Source organism: Chelonus insularis, unplaced genomic scaffold, assembly GCF_013357705.1.
Source record: "Chelonus insularis isolate UGA/USDA-ARS -01 unplaced genomic scaffold, ASM1335770v1 contig_397_pilon, whole genome shotgun sequence".
NCBI lineage: Eukaryota > Metazoa > Arthropoda > Insecta > Hymenoptera > Braconidae > Chelonus > Chelonus insularis.
Window position 1 is genome coordinate 1,066,834 of NW_023276552.1, and position 15,397 is coordinate 1,082,230.

General features: G+C 30.7%; 3 protein-coding genes across 4 annotated transcripts; 1 reads left to right on the forward strand and 2 right to left on the reverse strand.

The window, feature by feature from the left end:
* Positions 1-387: 387 nt before the first annotated feature.
* Positions 388-10,886, reverse strand: LOC118067677 (putative mediator of RNA polymerase II transcription subunit 26). 2 transcript variants are annotated; one of them, XM_035084544.1, is made up of 9 exons: positions 10,644-10,886; positions 7,059-9,889; positions 6,879-6,983; positions 6,694-6,798; positions 6,408-6,597; positions 5,511-6,323; positions 2,109-5,428; positions 1,930-2,032; positions 388-1,828 (listed from the first exon to the last, which is right to left on the reverse strand). In XM_035084544.1, the coding sequence occupies exons 2-9, from the start codon at positions 9,132-9,134 to the stop codon at positions 792-794; spliced, it is 7,749 nt and encodes a 2,582-aa protein (XP_034940435.1). In that variant the 5' UTR covers positions 9,135-9,889; positions 10,644-10,886; the 3' UTR covers positions 388-791. The 2 variants fall into 2 exon arrangements, with proteins under 2 accessions (XP_034940435.1, XP_034940436.1); XM_035084545.1 differs by lacking the exon at positions 10,644-10,886 and adding an exon at positions 10,213-10,342.
* A 363-nt stretch (positions 10,887-11,249) lies between these two features.
* Positions 11,250-13,319, reverse strand: zda (peptidyl-prolyl cis-trans isomerase zonda). Its single transcript, XM_035084772.1, has 5 exons — positions 13,037-13,319; positions 12,582-12,945; positions 12,306-12,505; positions 11,909-12,225; positions 11,250-11,846 (listed from the first exon to the last, which is right to left on the reverse strand). Exons 2-5 carry the CDS (start codon positions 12,933-12,935, stop codon positions 11,488-11,490), a joined length of 1,230 nt encoding a protein of 409 aa, XP_034940663.1. The 5' UTR covers positions 12,936-12,945; positions 13,037-13,319; the 3' UTR covers positions 11,250-11,487.
* A 542-nt stretch (positions 13,320-13,861) lies between these two features.
* asf1 (histone chaperone asf1) lies at positions 13,862-15,370 on the forward strand. The gene is made up of 3 exons (XM_035084745.1): positions 13,862-14,310; positions 14,477-14,592; positions 14,680-15,370. The coding sequence occupies exons 1-3, from the start codon at positions 14,202-14,204 to the stop codon at positions 15,055-15,057; spliced, it is 603 nt and encodes a 200-aa protein (XP_034940636.1). The 5' UTR covers positions 13,862-14,201; the 3' UTR covers positions 15,058-15,370.
* Positions 15,371-15,397: the final 27 nt, after the last annotated feature.

The following is a 15,397-nucleotide window of genomic DNA, read 5'->3' on the forward strand; positions in this document are numbered from 1 at the left end:
AAAATTCATATACTTTGATTTTTAATTAAAATTCAGACTGCTATCCCTGTATTAAATAATGTACAAATTAAATTAAGTTTTTAAAAATATTTATAAGATTTTTAATATTTAGCTGCTTTGAGTTAAATTTTACCTCATATTGAGATTTTTTGAATTTTTTTTTTTCCTGACAAATGTGTTTATTTATTTCTACAATAGAATACTTTACATTCCAATCGAATATTTTTTTTTAATCATAAATTTGTAAATTACAAATAATAATAATAGAAAATAATAATAATGGTAATAATAATGAAACGCTTTTAAAATTATATATACAATTTCATAAATCTATATTATGGAATACTTGTACAATCCATTATTCCAATAAAAAGAGATTTTTAAATAGTTTCTTTTTACAAAATTACATTACAATCTGGTAGAATACATTTTGAATGTGAATACATTTTATATCTACCCTTCAATCACATGTACATCATTTCTTAGAAATTAACTTATACAATAGCGTTATTATTATTTTATTTTTAATAAATCTTCATTGTTTTCATGATCTGTGTTGTATTTAACAACAATCATACATTTACATAAAACTGCAAAAAAAATTTTTAAAATTGATTTATGTGATGATAAGTAATGATCGTGTTAAAGTTTTGTGAAAGACATTGGTGTTGTTATGGTATAGCAATTGCCATGATTGTATACGTTAGTCATTAACATAATACATTTATGAAAACAACGTGAATTTATTTGATTAACTTAACATTCAAATTGTATTTCTTTTGATAAGTTGGTCACGAGCCCAAAATGCTTTGGACTGCTTGATCAAGTACTGAGTCTTTGGAATCACCACTTTGTAAAGATTGACCATTATTATTATTACTATTATTATTACTGTTACTACTACTACTGCTACTACTATTACTATTAGTACTACTATTACTAATATTATTACTAGCAACTGAACTTGACGGTCGTTTTTTGAGATTCAAAATACTATCAATCGCTGATTGAACTTGTGCAGTGATATCATCGTGTTCACAAAAAGATTGTTGACTCTGTTGTTGTTGCTGTTGTTGATGTTGTTGTTGGATTTGAGCTGATTGAAGTGCAGTTAAACCTTCAAGGCTATCCGTATCTTCCAATAAATCTCGCTCAAGATCTGTAGCTTCACTGCACCAATAATTTTCAAACGTTGTCTCCGATTTTATAGAGTCCGATTCATAAACATTTTTTACAGAACTGGTCATATTGTGAGCACTCGTCATCGCACTGTTACTAATATTTTTATTACTGATACTATTACTATTATTACTACTACTATTACAGTTATTAATAGAATTGGCACCACTACGACATTCACCATTAATTCGAGTCCTTTCCGGTATTTTAGCTGCTTTAGGTATCGTACCAATAACACCTGTATTGTTATTACCACTATTATTTTTATCACCAACACTAACATCACTAGTAATATCAGTAGTATAATTAAAGCTTTTTGTTTTTGAGGAAGAATCTCGACACGTTGGATAAACACCAAGTTCTTTTTGGATTTCCAACCATTCATCATAATCACCACTTGTGCAATTAGAAGGTTTGATATTTAATTTTGAGTCAGCAGCATCGATACTTGTGAAGTCATCTTCAAGTTCTTTTTTCACAATAATATTTGATAATAATGATGATGACGATGATGATGAAGATGAAGATGATGACGATAGTAATAGAGATGGTGGAACTGCTGGATCTACTGGCGCTAAAATTTTCATATCATTCATCATTTCTGCTTCTACTTTTGGAAACAGTGGCTTTTCTTCCTTTTTTAATTCTTCTATACATAAAATTATTAATCAAAATTAAAAAAATTAGATCAATTTTTAATAATAATAAATCTTTAAATATATATATGGAAATTAGTGAGAAAATATTTACCGTTTGCTTTTGCTTCTTGTTCACGTAATCGATTTAACATGTTTTGTTCTTCTGCTACAAATGTTCGATCTATCATCATTAATTCAGACGTACGAACTTCTCGCTGAAAGTAATTAATAAAATGAAAAATAATGACGTTATTAATCAAACTACAATCAATTTTATAACACTAAACTTACCATGCTTTCCATTAAAAGTAGATATGTATATTTATTCATCATTGAATGGAATTTTCCTAAAAGATGCTTTGCAGTCTCTTCAAATATTTCATCAGCTTTAGCAAGATCTTTAATACTAAGTACTTGTTCATTGAAACAATGATATTTAAGTAACCGTTTACACGCATTTCGTTTATTAGTGAATGGAGTATTTACATCTGGTTTAGTTGCATCATTCTGATCTATTTTCAATTGTTTCTCAAACAAATCAATTTTATTAACTTGACGAAATATAGGACTAGTAGCTGGCCGTTTGACACCTTGTTTTGGACTTGTTGTTACTGCTATTGTCGCTGTTGTACTAGTACTCGTTGTTGCTGTACTCGTAATTATTGTTGATGTGGTTGTCGTTGTTGATGCGGTCGAACATACCGTACTGGTAATTAAATTTTCAAATTGTCTATTATTTTTAGAATTATTGGTATTACTGAGACTAATTGAACCTTCAGCTTCAATTGGAGATATAATTTGATGATTCATAGGACTAGTTGTTTGAAGTTGGATAGGTGATAATAATTCCTGCTTGACCGTACTGATTAATTCAATATTCGGTTTTACATCTACTATTTCATCAGTTTGGCATTGAATAGATTGCTGAGTACATGCAACACTTGTGCTATGTTGCTGTTGATCTGATTTTATAACATTCATTGAAGAATGCATTGAAGTCAAAGAATGAACATTTGGTGAAGAAAAATTATGTACATTCAATGCGGACAGACGGTTACTTAGAACTTGACTAAGTATCTGTTGTTTATTATGATTTATTGTATATGATAAGTTAGAATTAGAATTATTCTGACTGGTAGTAGTAATAATAGATGTTATACTATTATTATCCCCATCATTACCAATACTCTTCTCATTATTGACACATTCTCCAGCTGTATTATTCATTGATGTATTTATCATGTGCATCTGTGATACAGGTATTTGAGTTTTATTGGTAGTTAACATCAATGTATTGCATTGACTTGCTGTGATAGCTGTTGTCGTAGCTGCAACAGCTAGTGTTGCAGTGCTTATTGCTGTTTTGGTCGTCGTAGTTAATGCTGTTGTTGCTGGTGTTGATGTTAAAGTTGTTATTGTTGTTGTGGTAGATGAAAGTGGAGGTGCACTAATTACTTTACCACTCGCAACAATTTTATGATGCTCTTGACAAAGAACAGTCAAAGCTGATTGTTCGCTCTGATTATTTAGTGTTTTGCGTTCCAAAATGGCATGAATTCGTGATTGTATATTTTTCAACATTTGTTGTTTTTCTAGTGGTAGTTGGATATATTTACGTGGCTTCTGAACTGCTTGAGGGCTAGTAGATTTTAGTAATGGTAACGACGTTGATAAAGGTGGTGACAAAGATGATGAAGATGGTACTACTGATGTAGAAATAATGTGTGATTGTTGAGAAGTAATATTTTTCATGTTATTTTCAACTATTTGAATGCTATCATTTTTATCAGTAATATTTGGATTTGATGATGAATGATGATTATCTGATTTAAGACTGGTAGATGTTATCGGTGTCATTAAAGTCGTGGTAGTTGCTGTGGTTGTTATCGTTGCCGTTGTTACTGCAGTTGATTTTGATATTAATTCTGTTGACGGATGACTTACAACTATTTCATTAGATTTTGTACCATGCACAAATCCAATATTTTTGTCAACAGTTAAAACAACTTTAGTTCGTTTAACAACTTTTGTTTTCTTTGTGCTCGGCACTTGTTGTTGATTATTATTGTTATTATTATTTGTAGTATTGGTAGAAAGATTTTTTAGTTGCTGCTGATTAAAATTATCAATAAATTGACCAGGATATGAAGAATTATGAATTGGGAATGAATGATGCAATTGAGATGGTGGTGCTGCTTGTACAACAATATTTTGAATATTATTTTGTATTGTAGGAGCACCTCCAGAACTATTAACAATTATCTGACCAGTTGGTGCATTTATTTGTATACCATGAAGCCCTTGAGAATTAGCATGTGATGTTGTATCTCCACTATTATTATTGTAACTTCCATCACTACCACCAATTACAATTTTTTGAGTCTGATTTTGTCGAGGTGAAGAATTTATTTGACCTGTTAACAATTGTTGAAGAAATTGTTGACTGATAACTTGCATTTGTCCATTAGCATTCGCAATTAATAATTGATCATTTGGATTTAAATTACTCAGAGCACTAAGAATTTCCGGTGTTATTTTTGGAACATTATTTATCGTATTAGTATTAGCTGGTGTTGGTGCCGAATTTAAAATATCTGTACGTTGATGAACGTCTTGCTTATGTGGAGTCTCATTCGTCATTGTAGTTATATTTTTAATACATGGTTCATTTGAAAAAATAATATTTTGTGACTGTTGTTGTTGGGGTAATTGTAATTGTAACTGTTGAACATTAGGCTGAGAACTAATAACAACTGAAGTTTTTTGTGCATCATATTGAAGTGAATTTGTAGAGGAAGGAACATTACTGAGAGTAGCTTTTTGTAGCGAGTAAAACTGGTGTTGACTTGGTAAATTAATTGTTGCTACAGATTGCTGTTGTGTTTGCTGTTGTTGCATTACTTCTTTCTTTATAAAATCTTGTTGCTGTTGTTGTTGTTGTTGCTGCTGCTGCTGTTGTTGTTGCTGAGAAGCTTCAACAATTACACTTTGCTCAGGAGCTAAAATATTTATGGCTTGTTGTTGATGAATTTGATTATCATTTGATTGAACTATTTGAAGTTGAGAAGTGTTTGGTGTATTATGTTGCAATGTATTGAAAGAATTATGTTGCATATTTGGCAATGTAATCTTGTGAAAATGTTCTAATAATCGCTGATCATTTGATTGCGGCTGTACATTAAGAGATTGAATTGATTGTGGAATCTGTTGAATATTCTGTTGGTTGATTTGTTCATTAGTTTGTTGTAGTACGTTACTCTCTTGTTGATTTTTTTGTTGTTGAATAGATCGACTATTTTGAGTTTGACGATTAATTGCAGTGTTCGTTGTTGTTTGTCCTGATGTTTGTTGTTGGAAATTTTGCTGTCGTTGTTGCTGCGGTTGGGATTGTTGAGATTGTGGTGTAGTCGATTTAATTGGATTAGATCGAATATTCAAATTCGGCAAGGAATTCTGTAAAACAAATTGAGTTGGTTTTTTCACAGCCATATTTAGAGTCTGTTGTTGACTTATAACATTAGATTGATTCACAGTTTTTCCAACTTGATCATTTTGCACAGTAGTACTTTGTCCAGGTTTTGGTGAAGTGGATCCAACAGCAATTTGAATTCCTAAAACAAAATTCATATTTTCATTCAATCTTCAATATATAATATTAATAAAAGTATTTTTATTTTAATTATTTTAATTTACCTTGAGTGAGAGATCGGATTAATGCTTGAGTAGTAGCTTGATCCATTTCTGGTTGATTAGGTTCTGGTGTATGATGAAGAATAACTTTTCCATCTTCACTAACAGTTAAACGAAGATGACCGGAAATAGTATTTTGCACTGGCACTTGTAATTGTGCTACGAGCTGATTTCCAATATTATCCATTCCAACTGAATTTTGAGAAATATTAGGGGTACTCGGTGTCAACGAGGATAATGATGGAGATGATGTTGTTGATGAAGAAACAGCCGAAACAGATTGTTGTGGGATACCTATTAAATGAGTTGGTAATTGATTAATAGTTTGGGATTGTGGTTGGTCAGCAATCGTTTGAATTTGTCGAGATGATGTTGTTTCCGGTACTTCTTGAGGAACAATATCAGTATCATACATGTCATCGTCATCACCGATTCCAGAAATTTTCATGATACTTGCTAAATCAAGCTTTGGAGGATCCTCGTCTTTTTTCTTTACTTTTTTTCGTTTTTTCGCTTTTTTCTTTGGTGGAGGTAAAAGATTCTGATCAATAACGGTAAGTTGTTGTTTTTGTTGTTGTTGCTGTTGTTGAATTTGATGTTGAGGTGATGATGGTGGTAATGGCTGTGATGTTGATATTATATGATTCACTAAATTGTTAGACGATGGTAATGATGTCGTAGATACTGATATTGACGAACACGACGGCGAAGATGATGAAGGAGTTGAAGAATTTATCTGAGAGTTCATCTGTGACTGTGGATTTTGTATTACTGTATTTTGCATAAGAATTTGATTATTACTATTATTTGAATTAGCTGAAATAAAATAAAAATGTTGATTAATATGTATTTAAAGTAAGAGATATTAATTTGCTGAATAATAATAAATCTTCTTATTACCAGGTACACCAGGACTAATCGTTGTGGTTGTCGTTGTCGTTGTTGGAGTGTGGCGAGTGACAGTTATAGGTGATGGAACGGGTGAAGGAAAATTACTATTATTTGGTACTGCAAAAAATGTCGGAGTAATTCCCTGTAGTTGCATACCTTGTGCCGTTACAACTCTTATTAATTGTTGTTGTGTAGTTAACTAAAATAAAGTGAAAACAAAATTTAAATAATTAAACAGAATATTTTTATTTATTACATTCAGTGAAAAATCTAAATAATTGAATCATTATCACACCTGTGCAGTATGAGTTTGCTGTTGGGCGTTCGTTGGAGTCCGAAGTATTAATTGAAGGCCACCTGGTTGTGGCTGCACAATGACAGGTCCAGTTGATGGTAGAACCTAAATATTTAATATTTAATAGCAATCGAATATCGAACATTTTTTTTCTTCGATCTTGAAAAAATGTGAATCATATTTACTTGATTCAAGAAAAGTCCTTGTGCAGTTGGTATCACAGTTGCTGTAGCGGTGGGATGATTTTGTTGAGGACTAGCAGTGGCAAGTACAAATTGTGGTTGTGTAGGCTAGATCATTAAAGAATTATATATTAATATTTGAATTAAAAAAATTTATTCAGAGAAATAATGACAAATAAATACCTGATTAGTAGTAATAGTTGTGGTAACTCGTTGTTTTTGTGTTGGAGCAATACCTTGTTGGTTTGCGGGAGGTTTAGGTAATATTTGTGGTGGTTGTTTGGCCGGTGGTTTGGTAGTTGTTATTTGAATCGGCTGATTACCAAACAGATGATTATTATGATGAGTCCTTGTGGTTACTAATTGAGATGAAGTCTGTTGGTGATAAGCTTGAGGTGTGCCAATTATTTGAAGAACTTGCATCCCTTGTTGTATCGGTATTGTAGGAGTGTTAGGCCTAACCGTTACTGATGGTGGTGCTGGACTTCTATTGCTGTTATTATTACTATTATTTAAATTAATATTTGTAGTACTTGTACTGAAATGATGCGGACTTTTTGCTGGCGCATATGGACTTGTTACTGGACTATTTTGTATTTGTCCAATATTCATCGGAGAATTGCTTTGATAAATAGGACTTTGTTGAAGTTGCATGTTGAAATTAGTGTTGCTCAAAGATGTTATAGGACTTGGACTGTGCCTAGTATTATTATTATTATTATTATTACCACTATTATTACTATTATTATTACTGTTGTTATTACTAGTATTATGCGACTGGATGGAATTTGTAACCGGACTTTGTAACAAAAGCCTATTCGGACTTGGACTTGGAGTTGGTGGAGCCGTCATATTTGAAACTGGGCTTTTGAGTGGAATAGAGAATGGACTTGTTGGTGAACAAACATTTTGTGTTTGTAAGTTTGATTGTACGGTAGATACATTACAAACAGATGGTGAATTACTAACTTGTTGATGTGTTGTACTACTAACAATATTAGATGTAATATGGCTCAATGTATTTGCGATTGATCCTGAATCATTATTTGTAGAAAATTTTGTAACTGTGGTAGATATAGTTGGAGTAGTTGTTGAAATTGTGGGCATTCCTTCGTTATTGTCATTGCCATTATTTCCTGGATTATGGTGAAAATTAGTATTATGAGCACTAGTAACAACAGTAGTGGTAGAAGTGGTGTTATTTAAATTTGCAGTGCTCGCCATCACTGAAGAATTTGTTGGATTGCATGTAAATCCAGATGTCAATACACTGACTGCTGCAGGCCGATGTAAAGTTTGATTAACTTGTTGATGTTGATTTGACAAAGATGATTGTGAAGATGCTGATGTAATATGTTGATTTAAATTACTTACAGTATTACAACCAGACGTACTGGAATGATTATTTTCAGAAACACTAACATTAATAGTTGCAAAATTTTGATTTAAATTGGAGTTAAAATGGGTAAACGTTGGACTGCAAACATTTGAATCAATTGCAGATAAACAACCAGTAGCAGCAGAATTAATATTAGGTGTATGATTGAGACTATGATTCAGTCTATTAATTCCAGAATTAATAATATTAATATCTTGAACAACTCCTGTAACACAGGTAGTTGCAGAACCATTGTTGTTATTATTACTGCAACCACTAATACTGTTTGAAGATAAATTTGTATTCAATGTTGAATTGAGCGCATTTAATGTATTAAAGTCCGCTGGGGTTGTAAGATTATTTCCACTAATAACACTACCACCACCAGCAGTAGGAGCTGCTGGATTAGGTAATCCAATGTTGAGCAAAGGATTTGATGTCGTAATAACATTTGATGTAAAAGATGTTAACCGTGAAGTATTCAAAAGTGACAATGGCAATCCCATATTAATTCCCACCCCAAAGGTGGGTGCTGCTGGTGGTGGTAGACCCATTCCAGCACCTGATGAATTTATGGTGTTTTGATGATTTAAATAGACTATATGATTTCCAGCCGTTGAATTGTTACTTGGTTCATGTTTATTATTACTGGATGGTGGTTGTGGTGATGGTAATGCAAACGTTAGTGATTGATTACCACAGGTGTTGTTTTGAACAGCAGCTTGTTGAAGTTGTTGTTGTAAATGTTGCAACTGCACTTGGTGAGCAGTAAGAACAGTAACAGGATTATGAATATTACTATTTCGTCGTACGGTCGGGGAAGTCGTGGAGGATACCGCCGAGGAGTCCCCGAGGAGAGGGCGTGTCTGAGGTTGCTGCATACCCACGTTGCAGCACCTCGTAATCCTCGGCAGCCAAAAGCCACCTTTTTATACTTCCTACTTTATGTTATATACTTATTTCTTCAAAATGTATTACACTACTATGTTAACAATGTATTGATATTTCACATATTTAATAACTATAAAAATAATACTGCATTAATAAATATATTTTACACATTTCAAATGCTCTTGAAATTTTAAAATTATTTACTTTATTTTTAGTTAAAACAAAAACACTGGTTATTTTTTGTAGATTTGCGCTACGGCGCCACTCAACGCGTCTGCGGCCCACGTTGCCAATTCCTGACATTCATACAATTTCGTATTTATCCAATTAAAGTTCAATTGAAATAAATAAAATTTTATAAATAATATTATAATAAGATAGAAATTTAATAATTAAGTTGCCCGTAGTTACTGGCCATAAGTACGTATTGCTAATCATGGTATTTTCAGCATTAATAAATGTGTACGAATTGATGTAATGTTTACTGTGCAGTAGCTTTGTAATTCTATAAACTTTTTTTTATGTTATGAATATTTGAGATATTGTTTTATACAACTCTCAACCAATCACTTTCATAATCAAATTGAATTGGTTCATCCCAAATCCAAAACTGAAAAATAATTCGCTGACATTGTCTGAGTTCTTTAAACAGCAATGTTATTCTTAAACTATTCTTATTCGATTTAATAACGGAAAGATTTTTACTTATGCAAAATAAATCCTCCGTTTTCATTACACTCCATATCTGTAACAAAAAAAGTAAAATGAAATTTTTTAATTTTCAATAATAATCGAGACAAAATAAAAATAATGATACACAAATTTTTAGAAATAATAATTTTCACTTAAATTTGCAATTAGCATAAGCAAAGTACGAAATAATCTCATAAAGGTTTAAAAAATCTATGTTGAATGAAAAATTTGTAAAAAAAATTTGAGGTTAGAAAGAAATTCGAAATGATAGTATAGAAATATCATGTAAACATAGTAAAATCATGTAAATGTACTTATATTTATAAGCAATAATGTAATATTTATTCAATCACATGCATTGATACATTAACATACTTGTAAGTACACTCGTAGTACCAGTAAGAATAATATTATAGATACAATCAGTTAGATAAGTAATAACTAGTAGCATTTTTAAGCAGTAATTTGCTTCTGTAAACAAACAAAGTGTATACCAAAGTTTCTTATAAATTTGGCAATTAATGAATTTATTATTTAACAAACTAGCATCAGTGGAGTATTTACTGAAGCACAAAAAAGTGTATCTGAGAAAGAGAGAGAGAGAGAGAGAGCGGTCGCGCGCGATTATACACAACAAAAGCAGGACAAGTGACAAGGCGTAAACAAAAGAAAAACTCGCTTCACTCCAGTATTTCATGCGTATTATTAAAATGAGAATTGTTTAAGTACAATTAGAGATTGAATTATAACATAGAGTAAACTGTAAAAATACGCAAAGTGGCGTAATGAAAAAGCATCAATATTACCTTGACGAACGCGCGTTTAGTCACCCGTGTTTTTACCCCACTTATCTTCAATATATTTTATTGTAGATTAGATTCACGTAATAATTATATTGTGCTGTAATTCATTGACAGTTTATTTTATCAAGCACTATGTACACAATAACATATTGCAAATATTGCTTGACACACAGTATAATTTTTGTATCACGACAGTACACGACAATGTTGTACGCGTATCACTGTGAGGTGGTGCAAGGTGGTGGCAACGGCCATAATGGGTTTAGCAGTTTTACCAATTTTGCTGAAGTAAAATTTTTTTCTCATTTTTGAAACTCCCTAGAATAATCAGAGATCGTATCGAAAATCCCCAATGTGAGTATAATATGTTTATGTGCGAAATGCGCATTGTCAATATGTGTATAGGTACAGATATTATCTAATATAGTTTAAAAGGCTTTCATTGAGACGACATCGAGTTAAATCGAAAGGTTTGTTTTATGAAAACTGCTGAATGACCGAAAAAAAAAATACTAAACATTTTTTTTCTGAGAAAAATAATTCTTATTTTCTTAATTATATTTTTTGTATTGTCTACATAAAAATTATTATCAGAAAATAAATTATATATTTTTTTTTTGTATAATATTTTTATTTTTTGTTTAAATGTGACAAATATATACAGTTATCATTCATCAATTTACGAACACATCAATAGTAACATTCTGGATCAATAAATTTAATAAACACGACAATAAAAGGAATGTATCGAATTTTCAGTGAAATTAAAACACAAATTATAATAAAGTTGACCAATTAGCACAATACAATAATTTTTCAATCAACTGAAAGTTTTATGTTAAAATTGTCAATTTTCAATAAGTTTATATATCACCACGCCCATTACAGTAACAAATGTTCCCCCTATTAAACTCCAAATAAGGAGCTTATTGGTCTTTCTACTACTGATAACAAATGGAAGTTTAAGATATTTTTCTAAAAAGCTAGTAGAATTTTTATTTTTGTTGTTAGTTGAAGTTTTGGAGTTTGCTGTCGTTCCAAACATTTTCCTGTATAAGTCCCTTTGAGAAGCTGTGCTCTGAGCATTTTTGACCTTAAGAAGTTTTATTTGATGACTTATTGCTGTTGATTCTGGATCAATTCTAGCCGCTTCATTAAAATTGTTCATTGCTTCTGTATATTCGCCCTTTTTTTGAAGTATACATCCTAGAAAAATCGAAAATTTATTTAACTTATATGAAAATATTGTTTTTATTTCAAAGCTATACCTTTTCTATACAACGCTTTGACATTCTCTGGTTCAACTCTCAAAACGTTTTCAACACTTTCTAAAGCAGCTTCATATGCTTCAGTTTTTAATTGTGCAGCGGCTAAGTTATTGTATATTTTTGTTCTATTTTGTAAAAAATCTTCGAGAATGGAGTCCATTGTGTTTTCAGATAAATTATTTTGCTGTTCATTCTTTTCATCATGATTCATTTTTGTCAGTGGTTGGAAATATTCAAGTGCTCGTCGATAACATTGAATAGCTATGGTTGGCTCATTCCGTGAAAACCACCAATTTCCACGTTCACGCTTTTTAATTCTGTTTATTAAATAAGGAAAAAATATTAAGTATTAATAAATAAATCTTCATATCAGTTGAAGATAGAGAATTAAATTTACCCAATATTAAGTCTCTGTGTAACATCTATATTATCAATTTCTGGTTCTATTTCTACTTTTTTTAATTCTACCTCATAAATTACTTTCGCTCCCGGAGGAATATCAGGTTCTTTGCCAAGGTCTCCATATGCAAATCTTGCAGCTACTTCTATTTCTGCAGTTTCTCCTATATTCATTAATGCTATTGCTAAATCCAAACCCTTGAAATAAAAATTCATCAGTAAAAAATTTATCATAAAAAAAAAAGATGAGTAATTATTCGAACAATATTGATACCTGCACCACTTCATGATCTCCAAGTTGTATGATAGTATCGTCTAAATTTTCAACCAATTTTCCATCTTCAAGTCTACCAATAAGTCTTAATGTACAAATATCTCCTTGATTGGGCCGATTTTGTTTTTTATCAGAGCCTTTAACAAGTATTTTTTTCCGTAATTGCCCATTGCCCAAAATATCCATCCATTCTGGATCTTCGTCATTGCTTTGAGAAGCTTGTTCGTGAACGGTATCATCGATTACACTAGCGTCAACATCGAAATTTAATTCATTTTTTATAAAGTCTTCTTGTGAATTATAATGAATTTCGTTCTCATTAATATTCATGGAAGCTGCACTTTTGACTTCCATTCTAAAGTAGCTGGCATTAAAAATTAAAAATAAGTAAACTATTAAAAAAAAATTCGTACAGATTTATATAAATTCTATATTTAAAAAAAAAAAAAACTTACCACTTTTTGTATATATAAATTTAATTAGGATTGTAAAATAAACAATTTTTTAGAAATTTTGTACTTTATTTTATGTGTAGAAATATTATTTCTTAATGCGTTATCTATCTCAGATGTATGTTGAATAAAGATAATTGTATTTAAAAAGAATTAAAAAAAATTAATTAATCGAATTTTTATACATAAATAGGTTACTAACAGATATATTATTATTTTAGTCAAGTAATTTTTTTTTAATTCGAAATAGTATAATACATATATGTGTATATTATGCACTGTGGACTGTACTTCCACTACAACCTCATGAGATTAAATCCCTCTATATCATGGACAGAGAAGAGAGAACTAGTGATAAAAAACGGTAAAGTAACCTATTGATTGACCGGCTCGCGGTATAAAATGATTCAGAGCAGACCTTTTTACCGTTGAAATATGAGGGAAACAAATGTTCTATTTATTTAACAAACCGCCGTTTTTTCTTTAATTAATAACTTACTAATTTAATCATCACTTTTTTGTTTTTAATTAATATTTTTTTTCATTTAAGTATTTTATTATTTCACTTCCTGTTGTCGCTAAACTTGATTTTTAAATTTTCGCGCCTGCTGATTTAACGGTTAAGTAGCTAGTTAATTGACTGGTAAATTAACTGGTAAAATGGTGGTACAAACAATGTTGGTAATTTTCCATCGCTGCTCTTGTAAAGAGCTTACTAAAAAAAGTTATTTGTGGCTATGATCATTCATTGGCTACAATATTCATAGATAAGAAAGCCCCAAATATGATTGGATGATTTGGTATAAAATGTTTCAGTGGAAACGGAACCATCGTAGTCATGTCGAAAATTTTTGCCGCCAGCCTATTATCCCGCCAAACACAACTCATAATTAGTTGAGAGAGGTTAAAAGTTATTAATTTTCTAGATATAATCCAATCCGTTAAGCTATTTCACCGTGCCTCACAATAATAGCAATCATTTTGGTGCTACTGTGCTGTTGCATTAATCAATTAACTTCCTATCTTACAATTGAAATAGGTGTTATATTTTTATTATCGGTTTTATTGTATTTCTGAATTATCTAAATTTTTGTAATACTTTTGTGGTGTCATTATTTATTCAGTGCTTCCTTAACGATATCAAGTTTAAAAAAAAGACTTTAACAGTATGGCAAAAGTACAATTAGCAAATGTTGCTGTACTTGATAACCCTTCACCATTCTTAAATCCATTTCAATTTGAAGTTACTTTCGAATGTATTGAAGAATTGAAAGAAGGTAATTAAAAATATATAGCTTTATAAATGAAGTTCATGTAGACATATTTGTACAATATTTATATTTTAAATAATTATTATTTATAAAAGTATAAGTGCAATGTGTAATGAATGTTTCTGTACAAAGAATGAATAAAAATCTATTTCTATTGTTTGTATCTTCACAGATTTAGAATGGAAGATGATCTACGTTGGTAGTGCAGAATCAGAAGAATTTGATCAAGTATTAGATACCATTTACGTTGGTCCTATTCCAGAGGGACGACATATGTTTGTATTTCAGGTAGGTTGTGAATCATCAAAAAAATGATCATACAAAAGAACTTCCTACCCAAATATTTAAAAATGTTTAACTAAATTATTTTTTAAGGCTGATCCACCTGATGTTAGTAGAATTCCAGTCAATGATGCTTTAGGAGTCACAGTTGTCCTTCTTACCTGTTCATATAGAGGTCATGAATTTGTACGAGTTGGATATTTCATAAATAATGAGTACACAGATCCAGAATTACGTGAAAATCCACCAGCACAACCACAATTTGATAAGGTTCAACGTAATATTCTTAGTGACAAACCACGAGTAACGAGATTTAAAATAAATTGGGATGATGGAGTAGAATTAACAAATAACGATACCTCAGATAGTATGAATGCTCACACCATGGAGGATGATAATTCACAAGAACAACCTTCGACATCATCTTTAAGTTTTGCAGAAAATACGCAAAATAGTATGGAAGTTATGTGAAAGCTCTTAAGTGTAAAAATAACTCGATTTCAAAGACGTATCTTTACTATTTATTATTTGTGGTTACGAAAACATATTTTCTATTTTTCATAAATTTTTTCGCCAAACAAATGTTTACATTTTTCCATTTTTTTTCTTTATTTATCCGACAAATACAGTGCAAATGTAAAATCACTCTAAACTGAATGTTTATCATTAATCATTTATTAAATTTAATGTTCAAAAATTGTACAAGAAAATGCTGCTACTGTTGTTATGCCATCAAAAGTGTGTACATTATTAAATTTAAAAAAAATTATAGATAATTTTCTACAACAAAATTGCACATTTTTTTCTTCTT